The 20,000-nt window shown below is 34.2% G+C and overlaps 3 protein-coding genes across 6 annotated transcripts in view; 2 read left to right on the forward strand and 1 right to left on the reverse strand.

Moving 5' to 3' along the window:
* The window catches only part of LOC125027205, a 14,888-nt gene extending 4,980 nt beyond the window's left edge, over window positions 1–9,908 (forward strand). For 3 of the 4 annotated variants that reach the window (XM_047616141.1, XM_047616143.1, XM_047616144.1), the window contains exons 3-19: window positions 1–369; window positions 652–839; window positions 1,145–1,329; window positions 1,453–1,590; window positions 1,991–2,160; window positions 2,848–2,960; window positions 3,296–3,547; window positions 4,005–4,170; window positions 5,957–6,055; window positions 6,244–6,348; window positions 6,453–6,569; window positions 6,863–7,066; window positions 7,233–7,322; window positions 7,775–8,020; window positions 8,224–8,400; window positions 9,013–9,127; window positions 9,400–9,908. The exon at window positions 1–369 is cut by the window's left edge and continues 233 nt beyond it. In XM_047616141.1, the coding sequence (XP_047472097.1) occupies window positions 1–369; window positions 652–839; window positions 1,145–1,329; window positions 1,453–1,590; window positions 1,991–2,160; window positions 2,848–2,960; window positions 3,296–3,547; window positions 4,005–4,170; window positions 5,957–6,055; window positions 6,244–6,348; window positions 6,453–6,569; window positions 6,863–7,066; window positions 7,233–7,322; window positions 7,775–8,020; window positions 8,224–8,400; window positions 9,013–9,127; window positions 9,400–9,581 (2,916 nt within the window). In that variant the 3' untranslated portion in view covers window positions 9,582–9,908. The remainder of the gene's footprint in view (window positions 370–651; window positions 840–1,144; window positions 1,330–1,452; window positions 1,591–1,990; window positions 2,161–2,847; window positions 2,961–3,295; window positions 3,548–4,004; window positions 4,171–5,956; window positions 6,056–6,243; window positions 6,349–6,452; window positions 6,570–6,862; window positions 7,067–7,232; window positions 7,323–7,774; window positions 8,021–8,223; window positions 8,401–9,012; window positions 9,128–9,399) is intronic. The other variant, XM_047616142.1, reaches the window with a different exon arrangement.
* Window positions 9,909–12,425: 2,517 nt separating this feature from the next.
* Window positions 12,426–19,457, reverse strand: LOC125027297 (sperm-associated antigen 7-like). The gene is made up of 6 exons (XM_047616278.1): window positions 18,991–19,457; window positions 16,857–16,924; window positions 15,798–15,886; window positions 15,257–15,428; window positions 14,930–15,086; window positions 12,426–13,535 (listed from the first exon to the last, which is right to left on the reverse strand). The coding sequence occupies exons 1-6, from the start codon at window positions 19,067–19,069 to the stop codon at window positions 13,399–13,401; spliced, it is 702 nt and encodes a 233-aa protein (XP_047472234.1). The 5' UTR covers window positions 19,070–19,457; the 3' UTR covers window positions 12,426–13,398.
* A 332-nt stretch (window positions 19,458–19,789) lies between these two features.
* Window positions 19,790–20,000, forward strand: part of LOC125027185 (zinc finger protein 252-like) — an 8,562-nt gene continuing 8,351 nt past the window's right edge. The window contains exon 1 of the mRNA XM_047616102.1: window positions 19,790–19,963. The gene's annotated coding sequence lies outside the window, so the exon portion shown is untranslated. The remainder of the gene's footprint in view (window positions 19,964–20,000) is intronic.

The raw sequence follows: 20,000 nt of genomic DNA on the forward strand, positions 1-20,000 counted from the left end.
GCAGTCTCATGTGGAATAAGTGTGACCATCTTCAGGTTCTGCCACAAGACCCATGATATCTCTAAACTGAAATTCATTGACTTTGAAGAGCTCATTGAGCTTGACATGTCTTTCATTGTCAAAGAAGTAGCCATATCGGAAGATCTGATTGGCTGCATCTCAGAATCAGAAGCACATATATTTCAGGTGACAATAAACTCACATCTTCTCAAGGCATCCTCAGAGGAGAAAGAAACTAAGCCACAGGAAAAGAGGAGCAAGTCCCGCTCAAAGTCCAAGACACGATCAGCCTCTCGGTCCCCAGGAAGAAGCATTGACTCTCTCAGTTCAAGCAGCAGACTGAGGGGTAAGCGCTCCAGTCCAAAAGAGGTGAGGACCTGTTTTATTTTTCCTCATTTGAGTTTTATTTTGACAAAGGAAAGGGATTATGGAAATGCATTGTTCTTGTTATTTGAAAAATTGCAGGATAAGAAAATAATTTTAGTTATATATTTGTTATTTTACACAATCATTTTAACTGTGCCAAATAGTACAAAGGTTTAAGAATATTGTGAATAATAAAAAAAAAAAACATTTAAAATCCTAATAAGAAAATCACCACATCACTTTGTAGTTTCTATGCCATATGATATACATTTCATTCATATACAGGAATCTTTGAGCGTCATCCGCAATTCAGAGGAGTATGTAGACCTCAGCGAACTGACCTGGGTTCCAACATTGTCCTATGGCCGCAAGAAGCCCTCTGAGGACCAGCGCATCTTGCTCTTTCCATCACTTGTGGGAGCCGCACACTGTGGGCCTTTGGCTGAGCCAGGCGAGATCATCGGCCCAATCAAGTAGGTGCTGAGATTCACTGTGACAAGTAAAGAGGGTAAATGTGGTGTTGTTTTCCCTGTCTTTTTCTATGACAGACAGAAGGAATTAGGATCTGGCACTATCATTAATTTATGTTTTGTTATTTTCATTATTTATGCTTTTTATAATTTCATGTTATTTTCTTCCTTTTTTTTATACCTATTTAGTGAATGTTTATTTAGATATGTTAAATATTTTTTTTTATAGTATTGTTACCATACTGCACTCTGCACAAATGAAAAAATGACATCTTTTATTACCTTTATATGTGTTATTTTGATTACAGTTCTTCACGTTGCTCTAACGTTAGGGTGAAGTTGGTGAGTGGAAGTTCAGCTCAGAAGGTGCCTCAGAATGTCTTTGAAGCAGTGACACTCATTCATCGCCGAGCAGATCACAATAATGATCCAGACATTCCGTTTTCCAACCTGAAGGTCATGGCTGTTTATGATGCTGAGGCAGGAAAGAAAGGTACATGGTTACTCATTTTCTTTAAGTAGTAATTATGTTTTAGCAGGTATCAATGATATGAGCTCAAATACAGTAGGCACATGATTTTAGATTATGCATATTAAATAATATCCTTCTCCATAGGTGGTGCTTCTACTCCAAGACGAGCATCACATCCCTTGCTCCCCCAGGGCTCAGCCAGAAAAGTAGGGGCTTCCATTTTCCTGACTACGCCTCATGTTGGCCAGCTTTATCACGTCACCCTGTCTGATGATCCCTTTGGTGAGTTTTTTTCTTTCTTTCTTTTCTTTTCTTTTCTTTTTTTTTCTTTCTTTCTTTTCTTTTTTTTCTTTTTTTTTTCTTTCTTTCTTTCTTTCTTTCTTTCTTTCTTTCTTTTTCTTCTTCTCTCTCTCTTTTTGTGTGTGTTGGCAGAAATTATTTAGATTTTATGTATGCAAAGGATTAGCCCCATAATCTTTTTTTTAAAAATGAGGGGTATTAATATGAGGATTATACAATTGACTTTATCTATCTCTTTCATGTCTTCTACGATTTTCTGTATAATTTCATTATATATAAACAAAATGACAAAATGTCTCTTTTTTTTTTTTAATGATATTTACAAAAAGGGAGTCAGTCAGTTAATTTTAATGTCCTCATCTCAATTTTGATCTGTTATCAGGGCACAGTGTAGTCCGTGGAGGAGTATTTTCATACACCGCGCCTGTCTACTCTGTGGCCTTGGAACCATCACTCTTGCATGCACTCACACTCACTGGCCTTGAGACATACACACTGAGGCCTCATCCACATGTCGTTGTCTCTCATTTACCTGAGGATCTGAATATGATTGTGAGTATTATAAATTTATTTGATTAATCCATTGTCGCCGGGGAAAATTAAAAAAGGGGGGGAAATGCTGTGCTTATTTTTTATATTTTTGTGAAATGCCTCTGTACATAGATGGCTCTGCTAGTGCTTAGCCACAAAGGAGTCAATTAGTAGATCTTGTGACCTTACCTGATTTCACCTTTCCTTGAATTGGCGGGAAAAACATATTTTTTACTAGTGGTATTAGTATTGATGGTGTTGTTTTTATTATAAACATTATAATTACTATATTGTTATAAAAGTTAGTAACAGCAAAATAAGATAATGTAAAATATTTTCATAAATCAATGAAAAGGGTGAACAGGCGAGACAGGCAGTACTCATAACTGGCTCACTGGTGACGTAGTACAAGTGTAGCCATCTATGTGTAAAAATAATTAAACAAACTCACAGTGGGCATGGCATGTGCGTACATGCCATGCCCATCGACAATGGGTTAATGGTAATATGATATGATGATTCATAATTGATAGTGATGATTATTGTTTTGATTTGTTTATCTTTCTTAGAAGATATAATCTTTCCTTTTTGGTTGTGGTCAGTTTTGTAATAAGGGAATTGTTTTATATGCTGAAAACTTATAGATGGTGAAACTGAGTTCTGGATATTGTTGATAGATGTACAACTTACATTAATAATGTTTACCAGGTTCCTCCACACTGGGAAGAGACAGTGTGTTTAGTGGGTCTACGACCTTTCCTTAATGTTGAAAGCTTGACCTTGACTGACTCCTGTCTTGCACTCATTGCTGCAAATAATGAGTGAGTGTTACTTCCATGATATTGTGATTCTCTTGTGTATTCCATCCAAACATTGATATCCACTGGAAGGGCAGATTTACCTTTCAGACCATAACTTTTCTGTATTTTATATATAGTGTTTATATGTTGCTCCGTTTTGTTAACATGGGGTTGATAAGTTCTGTAGGAATAAGTTAATTGCTTTCAATAGTAGATATGAGTATTACAATTATGCAATACACATTCTCCATTTTCTGATATAGTGTTTTTATAACAAATGTTTCTTCCATACTTTTAGATGTATTCTCACCTTTTTAAATGGTATACTCTGTAAGACAAACTTTTCACATTTTCAGAGGTGGTGACAAATCCCACACTGTTTACTCACTTCACCTGCCGAGTGCTGCCAGTCTCTATAAGGAGATGGTGCGAGTTGGACGTAGCCACAGGTCTGCCTCCCCATCTACCTACCTGCACCTGCTCCTTGAGGCTCACCTAGTCCTTACTACTGCCCTCCAGCATGAAATGCCAACGGAGGATGAGGCAGAGGAGGACCTGTATTCTCTCTTACAGGATTCATCTGCATTGTTGGGAGATTATTATGCCCAGTGGGTAGTCCTTCTGCATATCATTATATTGTGCTGCTATTTTTTTTTTTTGTTTTCTTTTGTCTTTTTTATCCCCCCCCCCCCCACACACACACACACACCACCACCAAGTTTTTGTGTTCATATTTACTTTGCAAGACCCTTTTGTGTCTGTGTACTAGCATTATATTAAATAAGTTCAATAGGAGTATTTTTTTTTATTACCTGGCATTTTAAATTTGAATCTCATTACTAGATATATATATTTTATAGCCTTAGGAAATTATATGACTGTAATGACATTAGTCTTTTCATTAGGGCTCATATAAAGTCTTTTCATTAGGCCTCATATAAAGTACTTCAGTAGCAGTTCCTCTTCATATATCAGATATTGAGATTTCTTCTTGTTCTGTTTGTGTCATTCTTCTGTTTAAGTTTTTTTGGAATGACATCCTAAGAATACATAACCATTTTCCAGATGTGAAAATGAAGCTGAGTGGCGTCAAGCAACACAGTATTATCAGGTTTCAAGCCTGAGTCCAGATGCAGTGATTGAGAGACTTGAGCTCACTTGTCCTGGTTTGGTTGCTGTTATCTCCTCTCTTCTACTACACCCTAATACTCCATCATTAACAGCTGCACAGGTAAATGAGAGTTTGTCTTAATATTTCATGGTTATTTTGTTCCCTAGTATTCCCTGTGTTCCGTTGTATTGGTCCTTGTATTGTGAATATTGTTAATCTGTTCTCTGTGCAGTGAAACTTGAAAGTAATGGTTGTTAATAAGGGACAAATTTTTAAAGTGATTTATGTAAGTTATTATTTCAGATTATCTGTTCTCATAGTTCTTATAATCTGTCTTCATTGGGATACATTTGTAACTCCTTTTAGTTTAAAGTGCTTTAAAAGGTTGAGAAATTTAGGAAATGTGTTAAATGAAGTGATACAACATGTATTTTTTAGTTTTTTATTTTGTATCAGGTTTATATAAACTATGAATCCTTAGTATATAACAAGAATAAAAAGTTAAAACAAAAACTTGAGACAAAAGATACCATTAGACAATTAGTAGCAAGAATGTAAACAAGGGCAATCTATTATATGAAAAAGAATAATTGAAAAGAGAATAACAAAACCTATTTGAAAAAATATTAATAGAAAAATGCAATAAAAGGATATTAACTCATTGTTACCAGTTACATTTACATATGCACCACATTTGCTTTACTTCATTATGTTTTAACCCGTGGGTGACATCTAATCATAAAATAGCAAACAAGGCCCAAATGCTGAGTAGCAAGTACCCATGTCATGTGCAGATTTGCTTTTAAGTTATGTGTGCTAAATGTGGTCATTAAGGAGATACAGCCCCTCAAAAGTACACTTGACTCCCAAAAACCACAAACACCCTGTTTGTCTGTGCTCCCCAATCTCTAAAAAGGCACGTTTTTTCAAGTTTGGCCAAGGTAAATTTTGGCTTAGTTTTACATATCAAAAATGTATATTTCATTCCATATCTCAAAATTGCAAGTGTCAGTCAATTGGAAAATTGAAAACGTTATCACATCAACCCCTTGCATGTGAATGAAAATTTTGATAGATTACTTATGGATATGTAAAAAAGACATATGTGATATAATCTTATTCTCATATAATTTCAGTAAAGTTAGTATTTAGATACATTTAAAACTAATGAGATGTATTAATCGTAATACTCTGATACATATTAGTATGGTGTGTGTAGGGGGAATGTGGGAGAGGATCTAGGGTTTAACTGCATGAAAAATGGTATGCAGCACCAGAATTACTAGTACACACTCACTACATTTCATTCAGAATTATGTGATTGGCTCAGTCAGAGGAGTGAGTGTGGCTGGGATGATGTAGTGGTAGTGGCTGAGGGAACCTTCCCAAACAGTACCAGATATATGTTAGTGGACAAGTGATACATCTCATTCATAAAGAAAAGGTCAGAGAAAATTCTGCCAGTAATTAGCTGGTCTTTTCATGATTGGGATGAATGTAACTGTTATTATTTTGTAATAAGCCATTATCAGGGTAGATAGGACCTCAAGTGGCTGACTGCCTGTGAAGCCCAGCACAAGGAAATCTTGTCATGAATGGGTTAACAGTGATAGTGACAATAGAAATAAAAGCTGCTCTTTCTGTAAATTCAGGAATAGGTTAAGGAGGTGGTCAGTTGAGTTGAGCAACTGATTGCTTGTAAACCCATTTGTTTAAACAAAATAAACTAAACAGAACCACAGTGGACAGTGTATGTATACAATACATGCACTTCCCCTCAACAGGTTAACAAAATCTTATATGAAATTATATATAAAAAAAAAAAAAAAAAAAAAAAGAGGGCGAAAGATGTTAACTAAAAACTGATAAAAGATACTAATAACAAATTCTTTGTTGTTTCCCATAGGCTAATTGCGTGCTGGAAATGCTGGAGAAAGTAGCACCAGAGAAGGTTTCAACGATTATTCTCAAGTCTACTTGCTTTACAGAGTACAAGAAAGATAAGGTAATGTTAAGGAATTTTTGTTTGTGAATCTGAAATAGAATTTATGCAGTGAACCATATTTTGCCAATAATTTATGGTGTACTTTTTCATCTGATTAATCATAGTGTAGATTAAATACCAGTAGCATAAAAAGCAAATACAAAGTTATTTTCTCTTTTTAACTGATTTCATGCTCACACATTTTGCAGGTGCTAAGCATAATCAAGCAAGAGTTATCCAAGACAAATGAGCCACGACCCACAGATGTGCTTGCTCTTGCCCTCGTGTTTTTGGACAGGGGATCTCCTGAACAGGTAGGATAGGATCCTTAAGTATGAGGTGTAACTCAACATGGAATAATGCTCAGAAACGTAGGTAAGATCTCTCATCTTTATAAATTCTTTTTCTTTGTTGCTAGGTCTCAACTGTTTTAGCTTCACTGAGAGCTTATCAGCTTGTTGTGGCTTTGCTGCAACACTCGCGTCTTCTGTTCACAGTGGAAAATGGATCAACCAGGCTCTCACCTTTAGCACAAGTACGTGTATTGACTGTACTATATGAATGAAGGAGTGTAACATAGTTTAGTTCAATTCTGTACTTAATACTTACAAAAGAGTTTGCTGCTGTATAGCACATTGTTTATTACTGTTGATGCAGTTTTGTGAATACAATGGCTTTGCTATTTATTTTTTTATTAACTTTTAGGTTTACAATCTTTAAACTTGTCATTGCTTAAAATTTAAAAGCATGTGCATTTTATGAAAAATGAAATTAAGCAGACATTAAGAACATTTGATTTTTATGCTGTCTCTTCCTTTTCTTTTTTAGGTTTTAGCAGAGCACAAGAAAGAAGTTTTCACTGAGGTATTTGTGTCTCTCATTGGTGAAGGATCACTCACTCTCAATGCCTTTGTTGATGCATTCATAGCTGTTTACCCCATTATGTCCTGTGGGCCAGAGTGCAACACCCATTCTCTTCGACTGCGAGATTTCCTTGAAAAGTTCTTCTTGGAGTATGCACATAATGCTGAAGTGAGTAATTTCCCAGTCATAATAAATTGAAATTTGAATAAACAGGTGATGAGGATATAAAACAAATGATGAGTATGTATATATACACAGGCATTAATATGCATAGATAAATAAAATACAACTGTTAAGTTGATATGAGGTTTCTAATTAATTCTTTATATGGCAGATTACAGATCAGAGGGAGAGATATGACAGGGCTATCACAGTCCTTGTTAGTCTCTATCTTGCCAGCTTGATGGGTGCTTTTGGTGATAAAGTAAGTCTGTGTTTGAAATATTTGCATAAACCACATAACATAGGATTGATGTATAATGTAAGATATGCAGCTTGATATTACATAGCTTAAACAGTGCACCATAACAGAAATAGTATAGTGCAAAAAACTATAGCTATGCTCATTTTTAGATTAATTTCAGGTGATTGTTACATTAAGTTAAAGGTACATGAAATTTCCATTTATATGCTAACAGTTTATTCACATTAAGTCATGGTATTTCATTATCAATTTTAGTGCTTGCAGGTTTCTCTTTACATCACTAATAATTTTTATTATATTGTTATTTTTTGGCACAATTTTCATTACAGTATTTGATATTTTTGTAATATTCATATTCTTATAAGCATTATTATCAGTAATATAATACTCTCAGTATCCTTATTTCATACCTAGATATCTGTTTTCATGTTTACTCTGTATTTCAACCTCAGACTAAGGAAGACCCCAACTGGTGTGATCAGCGGGCTGCACTGAAGGAACTGTACGCCCCTCGACCAGTCTTCCTCAATATCTTGCCACCATTCAATGTGCAAAAGAAAATGGAGAAAGAGGAGAGCCAGAGTGATAAACCAGAGGGACAGTCAAGCCCAGGACAGGAGGCAGAGGAGGAGGAGGAGGAGGAAGAGGAAGGAACTGGCAACCTCTCTTCCTCTTCTTTGCATCTTGTTGTTCTGCAGGTAAAATTGCTGTCTTCTCTTTTCCTTCCTCTCATCTTTCATTTTTTTTCTTTTTGCAGTATCTTTTGTTCATCTTTTCTTTCATTAAAGTCAGTCATGCTATTTAATATTCTTACTCATTAGACTGTGGCCCTTTTTGAGACTCATATATATAGGAACGATCATTCTTTTACTTACAACTTTAATTTGTCTATATTTCCTAGTCTCTGCTGAGTTCAGATTTGCCATCTGCTGAAGACCGCAACAATGTCCTCAAGTTTGTGACATCGAACCCTGATGCCCTGGGAGCCCAGTCTCTCCGGATACTGTGCCTCGACCCACAGAAACAGCTGGAGTACATACTCGGTGAATTTCCTCATGTGCTTCTTCAATATGGAAAGGCAAGTGGTTTGGTTTTCAGAAGGAAGAAAAAGAACATTTTAAATAGATTAAAGTATAGAAACATTGATTATATATGGACTTCCTCATTTTGTTTTCTTGATTTATATTATTTTCTGTTGATTTCATGTTCTCGTTTATAATTGAGCTGAGACTTATCCATTTCTCTCATTTTAACACCAAGATTATTGAACCTTATATATGACAGTCAAATATATAGATAGATAAAGATATAGATAGAGATATAGATATACATAAACACATTTGTATACATTTATATAAACATATACACACATTACATACAGACACACATATTTGCACACATACATATGTATATATGTATGCATATATATTTGCATGTATATATACACATGTGTATGTAAACACACACACACTTACACACACACACACACACATATATTTACATGTACACATACTTGTCTACAAGATAGTATAACTTTAGCCAAATAGTTTGTTATTCATGGAAAAGATTCAGTAGTCCAGTCCCTATCCAGACATTAACCCTTAGCTGTGAAGTCTAACAGACATGTGCCTACTTGCTTCACGTTTTTACCATTTGATTTCATATATTAGATGAATATTTCTCTCCCTAGGATATGTATGAATCGGCTGCTGAATGGGAGGAATTAGTCTGCAAGCTGATCAACCACAAATCGGGCTTGTGTGAATCAGACCTCTCATATTCAGTTTATTCTGATGTACTGAATGGTAAGTGAAAGGCTTGTTTTCTGATTATTCTAATGGCTTTTACTTTTGTTTATTGGAGGAGAGTATAGTTTCTGTGTACAAGATTTTTGTGTTTGTTCTCTATGTTCAGATTAGAGTCAGATGTTTTGGATTACATCTTGATGATTGGTTTTACACCCTTCACTCATTTCAGCCTTCCCTCAACATGTTACATTTACGAATAGTGCATAGATGTTCAAAGGCACTTGTAATGAGGTTCTCATAAGCACCTTTACCTCTCCCATTTCCCACAGATGTTCTGAGTGAGCTGGTGATGACTGCCCCTCTCGATGTCTTCATTCGCATAATCCCCAAGAATCGCCACGAGGAACTGCGTGGTCACATCCGACAATGCCATTCAGCTGCCCTGGCACTCCACCTGCGCTCTTCACTGATTTCTTATGCCCATAATGTATTAATGCAAATGTCCAAGTGAGGCAAACGACACAAAGGAATGCTTAAGAAACGGTAAGCAGCGAAGTGCACGTGAGGGACTTTGCCATAAAAGACAGAGCTTTAAAGATGACTTTGTTTGCTTATTTATTTATTTTTATTTGACTCTTCCTTCAGCATTTGTCAAACTTTGTCTCATAACTTTATTTCTAAGTCCAGATTATTATTGTTATTAATATTATTGTTATTATAATTATTATTATTACTGATCATTGTTATAATTATATAAGTGCCAGTAAAAGGTTTTAAGTTAGACATTGTTATGCATTCTAAAGTGCCAATACTTAAAGAAATCTTCTATGTAGTATGATCCCTTTCTTTCATTTGTAACCTTTTATTTTGTAAAGATCTCATTTTGTTTCCTCTTGAAGTCTGTTCTGTATGGAAACTAGTAATGTATCTGTAATAGACAGATGAAATGGGATTTATATATGCTTGTGTGTGTGTGTGTGTGTGCATGTGTGCATGTGTGTGTGCGTGTGCATGCGTGCGTGTGTGCCTATATATATGTATGTGTATATATGTGTTTATGTGCATATATATATGTGTGTGTGTGTATGTATATATATATATATATATATATATATATATATATATATATATATATATATATATATATATATATGAAAGATGGAATAATGCAATACCGCATTGATATAGGTGTATAACAATCCTCCCTGGTCAGGGAGGATTGTTATACACCTATATCAATGCGGTATTGCATTATTCCATCTTTCATATATATACCTCAGTATCTGACTTCGGTTTCGAATTTCTAAATCAATTCCCACCGAGTGCCCACGGGGAGTTTGTGTAAAACCTCGCTATCATTACTCATGTATGAGTAGATAGGTAATGTCTATGGAAGCTAGTTAGATCCTAGTTGCACACTTCTTTTAGTGGGTCGTGTGGCATATTTGGTTTAGTACTGGCCCTCCGGTCTCATAGTCGGAGTGACCTAGGTTCGAGGCCAGGTCAGGGAGGATTGTTATACACATATATATATATATATATATATATATATATATATATATATATATATATATATATATATATATAAATTAATGCATGTATGTATGTACAATTATGTACAATTCTTATATATATTCACAGCTGTTAATGATTAACCCATTGGCTCTGGTATAGCGACATACATGCCATGATTTTCTTGGCCTTGCCTCTGAGTGGTACAGAATCATGACATGGCTTGCAAGGCTGCTCCATTGTGTGTGCTAAACAGTCATGCACTTGTTTGGCTCTATATGCAATCATTGAAGAGATCTAGCCATCAAAATTAGGCTCTAAAATTTCTCTTTAGTTTCTTTAATCATAAATCAGTATTTGAGTCAAATTTACAAAAAACAGGGAAAAGATATATATCTCCCGTTTCAGATATTTAGCATGCATACACCTATAGGCTGGTCCAATTTGGCATGCATGCCCTTGGAGGCAGTGTGTTGATTTTTACTAGACTAACAGAAAGTATTTAACTTGATGTCATAGGCTAAACGACTTGGACACTATTCCAACGGGTATTCTATTCATTTTATCATAATGAAAAATTTGGTCACCAATCAATGAATCTATCTATGCATCTTTCATAGAAAAAAAGAAAACACAACTGATTGTCCTTATTTTGTTTTGTTGTTTAAGGACTCCATGACAAACCTTGTCTTATTTATTGAAAGGAGTGTGATGTAAATCACCATATACTTAGATTTACTTTCATTAGCTGGTATACTTTGAATGAAGAGTAAGTTACAAATGGGTTACTTGGCCAAGTGTACTCTATGAATATTGATTTAAAGTTTGATATGGGTAGGCACAAAATACTAGTGTATGAATAGTGTGGCCAGACTAAGTGAATGAACCACAAATATCATAAAATACTCTTTTATGTTGTATTATGAGGGAGAGGAAAGAGGAAAAATGGAATTCATAAAGCAGGTTTTTTTTTTTTTTTTTTTTTTTTTCTCTCTTTCTTTAAATTTCATGTGTCTGTTATGGACAAATTATTTCATTCAATACATTTGTTGTGAGGTAAGTTTGATGTGAAGTCTCTAAAACCTATACATACTCTTTGAATGAAAATATATTATTATAACTCTACTTTAGATTTTTTAAAATATTCTTTTAAGATGGTTTTAGCAATGAAAATAGACCTTGATGCCTAATTTGTGCCTCAACAAACCTTAAGTTCACTTTTGATTATAATTATGATTCCCAAGAAAGGGCAAAATAAAAATAATAATTTATAGATCTGTACCAAACAGCTTTAATATTTCTAGTTGGTTCTATAGTCTTTGATATATATATATATATATATATATATATATATATATATATATATATATATATATATATATATATATTGTGTGTATATAAACATCATGGTGCAATTTATAACTGTTTTTTGTGATACTTTCTTTTTGTTTTGTTTGACTGTCATTTTTATTATATCCAATAAATTACTGAGTTTACTCAAAACAAGAATAATGGTTTTATTACCAGGAAAGTGAGGATAGAGATTTCAGGGTATTGTATATTCTGAGGTAATATTCATAATATTAACTGGCTTAAATTTGTGTATTGATAAAAGCTTTATATTATTATTTTCAAGAATAAGTAATTAATAAAGGAGATAGAAAAATATCTCAAGTCATGTTTATTGTCTGCAAAGAATTCCTGGCCATTATTCATATAATCAAACTTATTCAAAGTGTTTTTTGGTCAGCCTTGACACTATAAAACATGACAGTGATACAAGAAAATATTTTAACAACGAACAAGAACAGGACATGATAAGGATAAGAATAAAACATTTTTATTTAAAATCAACTGGTTTTCCAATCATCACAACAATATATATTTGTTTTGTCAGACTAACACATGTTTTAGTTCTTCCTAAGAAAAATATTCTTCAACTTAACAATTTAGGAAGAAGGGCAACGACCAATACATTTTTTTTTTTTGTGTGTAAGTGAACAGTACTCCTTGTACATTCTAGAGTAAAATCAACAATCCAACATAACCTTTCACAAGATCAGTTCATGAAAATTCCATACACAAAAAAATTCTTCATTTCACGCCATTAATGGCCAAACCATTTTTCTACTACAGAATTAAGTACCGATGACAAGACTTAATCATATTATAGACCAAAACATACTGAAAGGTAAGGTAGTTCTTATTCTCCAATATAACTAGTAATGTTTCAATAACTGCACAATATTACAATGCCTACTACAACCTTTTTTGTTTGAACTGTGAGGTAAATAAATATATCTATCTTCACATCAATTGGATTTCTAAATGATGTCGAATGGTGCACAGTGAAATAGACAACTTAGCGTTAATGATCATGTCATATGAGTGAGTTCTTGAAATCATGCAAAGAGGATGCTCTTGAGTATCATCATTTCTAATAAAACCTACATTACCCGTTATCATTATTATTATCATTTTGAAAAAAAGAAAAAGTCTTAAGTATTTTGTAGACACGGAGAAGGAAAAATAACTAAGAGGAATTGGTAACCTGCAAGCAAACAGTGACTCATTCAATTACTTTCTAAAACTTCAAACGGTAAAGTGAGATAAAAATGGTAACTATCCACAAAATCATTCTAAATTATCAAACCTATGGTTTATAAATATGATAATAAGTTTCTAACTTACTCCAAGCAAAGAATTTATTTGAAAAGTGAATCAGAAAAAAAATGTCGAATGGTGAAATGTACATCTGAAACAACCCCATGGGTGAAAAACAGAGGGTGACACAACACAACTAAGAAAGGACGTCGTTACGGGTCGTTGCCCTCCTCCTCGCTGTGCCCCTGATGTGGCTCTTCATCTCCATGGTCTCGCTTCTGCTTCTTAGCATGAATGTCTGCAAGAGCTTCTTCTATTGTCCTTTTGTCTTTCTTCAACTCGCTTCGAACTGTTTGGGGAAAAAAAGGAAAGAAAAACGTAAAATTAACAGAACTGAACTGTAGTCTTCTTTCACCCAGATTCATACTTAGACTCCTAATATGCTTAGACATTTTGGTAGAAAAATCTCGACTGGAATACTCTCTTATTGACAAGGTATTCAATTTGAATCTGAATATTGGGTTTTCTACCATAGGCAGTTTCCTTCCTTCCTATTTTCTCGGAATATTGCCATATACAGGACACCCTTCCCATAGACCATCCAACCCTACTCATAAAATAGGAGAGAGGATGAGTATTTTTCCAGAAAGTAACATACTGGACATTTCAAGCTTTCCTTGCAGTAAAGACTATAACAGATCTTCCATTATGTATTGCATTTACCAAAGAACATGCCATAAAAGAAATACTAACATTGACTACTTAGAGTAAACTTTCCTTTAAAATTCACTCTCTATTTCTAATTATTTTTAGCTCTCTCCATCTTTTTCCACCTCTCTGTATCTCGCTCTATCCATTTCTTTCTACTTTTTAAAATCTTTTTTCACCTCTCTGTATCTCTCTCAATCCATTTCTTTCTACCTTTTTTCATCTTTTTCCGTCTCTCTACCTCTTTCCCTTTTCCCTTTCCCCTTTCCCCTTTCCCCTTTCCCCTTTCCCCTTTCCCCTTTCCCCTTTCCCCTTTCCCCTTTCCCCTTTCCCCTTTCCCCTCTTCTCCTTCTCCTTCTCCTTCTCCTTCTCCTTCTCCTTCTCCTTCTCCTTCTCCTTCTCCTTCTCCTTCTCCTTCTCCTTCTCCTTCTCCTTCTCCTTCTCTTCTCTTCTCTTCTCTTCTCTTCTCTTCTCTTCTCTTCTCTTCTCTTCTCTTCTCTTGTCTTGTCTTGTCTTGTCTTGTCTTGTCTTGTCTTGTCTTGTCTTCTCCTTCTTCTCCTTCTTCTCCTTCTTCTCCTTCTTCTCCTTCTTCTCCTTCTTCTCCTTCTTCTCCTTCCCATTCCCCTTCTTCTCCTTCCCATTCCCCTTCTTCTCCTTCCCATTCCCCTTCTTCTCCTTCCCATTCCCCTTCTTCTCCTTCCCATTCCCCTTCTTCTCCTTCCCATTCCTCTTCCCCTTCCCCTTCCCCTTCTCCTTCTCCTTTTCCTTCCCCTTCCTCTTCTTCTCCTTCCCCTTCCTCTTCCCCTTCTCCTTCCCCATCAGCTTCTCTTTCCCCTTCTCCTTCTCCTTCCTCTTCACCTCATTCTCCTTCCTCTTCCCTTTCTCTCTCTCATTCTCTCTCACCTTCTCACTTATCTTCTCTCTCTCCTTCCCACTCACTTTCTCTCTCTATCTCATTTTCTCTCCCTTTCCCATTCACCTTCTCTCTCTCCTTCTCACCACCCTTCATCTTTTCTAATACAAGATAAAACTCACCAAAACCAAACTGTTTATTGACTTCCAAAATTCTTGCAGAATCCTTCCCTGTTTCCTTGCCAACCAGACGCTCATACTTCTCTGTGAACTTGCTTGAGCAGGGGTCTTTTTTCAGCTGTTTTGCTCTGACTTCATCTTCCTTGCGCTGCTGCTCTTTCTAGAATCAAAAAAGCAAATCTCATGGGATTCATTATGTGGACATAAATAAATTATACATATAAACGTATGCAAATACTTACAAATAGATAAATGCATAAATAATTACACACAGATGCACACACACACGCACACACACATGTAATCAAAGAAACTGGTCCCCAAACATACACGTATGGCAGCCTCCTTTGCTTTCTCTGGGTCCCACTCTTCACCATTCTTGTAAGCTTCCAGTTCATCTTCAGTCAGTATGTATTCCTTCTTAAACACCATCACGTGGCGGTCAACATCCTCTACCCCAAAAGCATACGTTGTGAGGCCAGCAACATCAGCAACATCTCGGCTGAAAACAAGTAGGTTGTGTAATATGATGAAATTAGGTACCTGTATCTATACTAATTCTCAAATGCACAGAAATAAATACTTTTGTGTGTGTGTGAATTTTTGCATTATCAGTCATTTCAATCTAACTGTACAAGATTATACTGTTTCTATTTTCAGTTCAATTCTATACTCTACATTCCATTCATACACATGAGAAGCCACTTTCTAAATACACAAACTGGCAGTCCTAACAATAAATTATAAGAACAAAGGCAAAAATAAAGACACCAACCTTGGCAAGACAGAAAAATATATGGTTTAAGTACAAGACACTATATAAAACATAAAAATCAAAGACTGTTATTAGTAGATGTTAATGAAAACTTACACAATACTCCTGGCTACCCTGTCCATGGGCTCAAACTTCTTTTTCATTAGTGTGACATTTTGGATGAATCTGTTTATTCGCTCTTCAATCTGAAAGGGAAAGAAAAAGAAAATCACATTTATTGGGAACTGTTAGCAAAGCTCATTACAGAAATACATTTATTCCAGAAATTATTTTCATAAAGATTGAAAAAATATCTAAAACTCTTTACCCCACCTATTATATACAAGTGCTTAGTCACGTGGAGTCAGTTATTATTACTACTATTATCATCATAAACATTACTGTCATTATCACAATCATTATCATTATCACCATCATCATTATTCTTATTATCAATAATATCAATACTATTAATAATATCAGCATTATCATTATCAATATTATTATTATCATCATCATTTTCTTTATTATTATTAATGCTATTATCATTAATGTTACCACCCTCATTGTCATCATTACTATCATTATCCTTATCCTTTCAAGCATTATTATTATTATTACTATCATTACTATTATTATTATTATTATTATTTTATTCTTATTCTTAGTCTTAGTCTTATTATTATCACTATCATTATCATTATCATTATCATTATCATTATCATTGTCATTAATATATTATTATTATTATTATTATTATTATTATTATTATTATCATTATTATTAATAATATTATTATCAATAATATTATTATTAATAAAACTATTATTATTAATAAAACTATTATTATCATTACTGTCATTATCATTATTATGATGATAATAATTATTATCATTATTATCATTATCATTATCATTATTATCACTATCATTATCATTATCATTATTTTTTATGATTATCATGATTATTATGATCATTATCATAATTATTATGATTATTATAACTGCTATCATCATCATCATCTTAACATAATTAACAGTAATAATAGTAATTGATATCAAAACTTTTCTTCCCAAATATTCAAGGAAGGAGGGAAACAAGTGACATCACATCTCGGCAAATAAAATTGTGTAAACAAAATTAATATAAACATGCACTCCCAGCATCATGACTCACGTGTTTCCTGAACTGATTCAGTCTCTCTCTCTCCTTGTTCTTTGCCTCCTCTGCTGCTTTCTGTTGCTCTGCATACAAATAAAATATTCTATATCATAAGCATGATCAAAATTCCACAATCCACTGTAAAAAATGAATTACTGATTACCTTAAAAGAATGAAAGAAAGATGAAAAAAATAGAAACTGATTTCCAGCTTCCTTCCAAAACTTTATATTTTATTTTATCAATATTGATTGCAAACATTTCTCTAACAACACAAAAATGACACTTCATGAAATATTGTTGCCTAGTGACGGCTGACGGGAACCTCTTGCCATGAGTGAACAGAGTGTTTGATGGAAGATTAAATTTCCACAGTGGAAGTAGACCAGTGGTAGACAAGGGTGAAATGTATCATCCATGACCTGTGCCTGGAAGAGCAATGGTTCCAGGGAGGACACTATCTCCATGCTCAAGATCCTATTCCTGCCCACTGTGACCAGGTGTTACATAAAAATTAATTAATAATACAAATATACAAAAAAACAAAAAAAACATGGGGTGTTACAGAAAAATTAATAATACAAATATACAAAATAAAAGGTTACTTGCAGAGTTATAGACTAATTAGAGAGATAATCTGCACAATAAAAATCGTCATTTTGATACAGTATAAAAAATGACAAACATAAACCTTGGCAAAAAATGCTTAATGCCTGGAGTTTGGTCCACGTGTGGGCTGCAAGGCACATGGATCAAATTGGTTAATATGGACTGTCAATGTCTTTGTCTGGGAATTTAAACTGGTAAAATTATTATTTATGAATCACTGAGAAGAATTAACATTATAGAATTAAAAAAAAAAAAATCTTACTTATATGTAGCAAAATCATTTGGACAAAAGGAAATGAAGAGCATGTGGCATTGAAATATCTGTTTATTCATATTTACTTATTCATATTTTTGAGCTGTATTTTTTTCTGTTTTCAGCATGTCATACAAATATCTTCTGAATCATAACCACAAAATTATAATTGACAGTAGATTCCTGTCACAGAAATGAAGATGTAAACAAATTAATCATGGTTTCTTTTACTGCCTTATGGATTTTTTATGCATATATCCCATCAAATTATAAATAATGCCCTTAGGAAAAACAGTTATTATTTAGTTTAAAGGTAGCACCCAACTTCACTGAAAATCTATTCTTCTCTTCTCTCTTTTGGTATACCTCCCGACAGAACTTGCATTAATAGTTGTGCAAACCATCTTATATAGTGTTTTATCTCTTTTCCTCCAGCATAACAATCTTGGGGAATTATGGAATGAATGGGGGATTGAAAAATATGGGGAAGTTGCACCTGAAGAGACAATGTGTAAAGAGAAATGTAGATCTTAAAATATCTCCAGATTTTACAGAATTTAAACCATCTACAGATTTAACACACAAAGTCTAGGGAACTTACAAGCTGTGATTCACAGTCTGCAGAATTTAAACTCAATATAGGTATGTGCTTATATGAAATTAGACATTAAAGTACTGTTGTATACTGTCCAAATATTTATATGCCTTCTATGGCTGATGCCAATATCATCCAGAAAATCTAATGAGATGAAGTAAAATACATAAATCAATTTATAAACCAAGTGAAATGGATGAGCTGAAAGATGGTATAAATCACTAAGTAACTACAAAGACTTCACCAATTACGGAGAAGTCTGGGTATCTGTCTCTTAACATGATAATTCTGCACATGTAAAAAGACCTATATATTAAGAAAAAATAAGATTTTGCCACATGTTGTCATTAAAAATGAAGATTTTGATGCATGACATCACATAAATTAAGATTTTGCCACATAACGTCAAGAAATATTAAGATTTTGTCATCCAAAACAAATCATAAACATCAAAATATATATGAAGCACAGTACGAATTTGGGTAAGTTAGCATGGGCTTTTCATTTTTTCTCAGAATCTTGGAGTTGTTCTAAACTTGGAATAAATACGATGACATTTAGCTTTGAGCTTTACATGACTTACAATGACACAAAGTCATTCCTCGGGGGAGTGTTCCGAGAAATTTTGAAAAATAGCATTAATTCCTCTTTTACCTACATGATAACCCAAAACACAACACAAAATATCTCCACCTTTCATCATCTTCTTCTGTTTATCATTAATACTTGGTGGTTTGTCCATCTTGCTCATGATAGAATCGAGGAGATCCATGCTGGAATTCCTTCTTTGTTTTCTTTTTTCTGGCTTAAGAATCTAGGCTGCACTTCGGTCTTTGTTCCCTGGGATTTCCTCTTAATGATTTCTCTACTGTTATGCCACGAAATGTTTGTGTTTTAGTTCGGTAATTTGTATTTTTTGTTGAAAGAGATGGTGGAATTTGCGTTAAAAAAATCGGCGTTTTCGCTTTCGATGTCTCTTCGTCTTTTTCCTCCTCGTACAGGGGTTTGGGCTGTAGCACGGTCTATCTTGACGGGCTTTGTCTCTCTACATCCTTCTGAAATCCTACAATTCTTCCTAATTCTATTATTCTTGATTTTGCGGGATTTTTCGGCGTCTTCGCTTTCGAGGTTTTTATTTGTAAACAATCACTCGTTAAGGAAGCAGACAGGATGGCAAATATGTACGGACATTGTTCACTCTAATTTCCTTTCATTTTATATGGGCATTTGTTAATCATATGTCAAAATGATTTTGAACTTCGATTATTGAATCACTAATAGTTTACTTGAAAACATCTTATCAAAAATACGTTTAGATATATAGATATATAGCTTAAAAGTTGAAGTAAATAGATTTAGAGCACGACATAATTATATCAAAACATATTTAAAGATTTATAAAATTACACGAATATATATAAGCCAATCTAAAATAAAGTAGACTTTGAGTAAAATAAATACCGGTAAATAAGTCACGCCAGTTCCTCTAGGGGTGTGTTGTGGCGCTTCGTATTTACCTGTTGGATTGCACTCAACTCGCCGCTATTTTGCTGTAATTGCCGTGTTTTGAGTTCCTTTGCTACTGCTCGAGGGTTGGTTTCTTGAGCTGATAGCTGCGGGAGAGGCAGCTTCGCCAGATGTGACTTGTGAGAGAGAGAAATAAAAGGTGAGGTTTTGTGTGGGTCGCGACTTTTGTGATGAAT

This window comes from Penaeus chinensis, chromosome 7 (genome assembly GCF_019202785.1).
Source record: "Penaeus chinensis breed Huanghai No. 1 chromosome 7, ASM1920278v2, whole genome shotgun sequence".
NCBI lineage: Eukaryota > Metazoa > Arthropoda > Malacostraca > Decapoda > Penaeidae > Penaeus > Penaeus chinensis.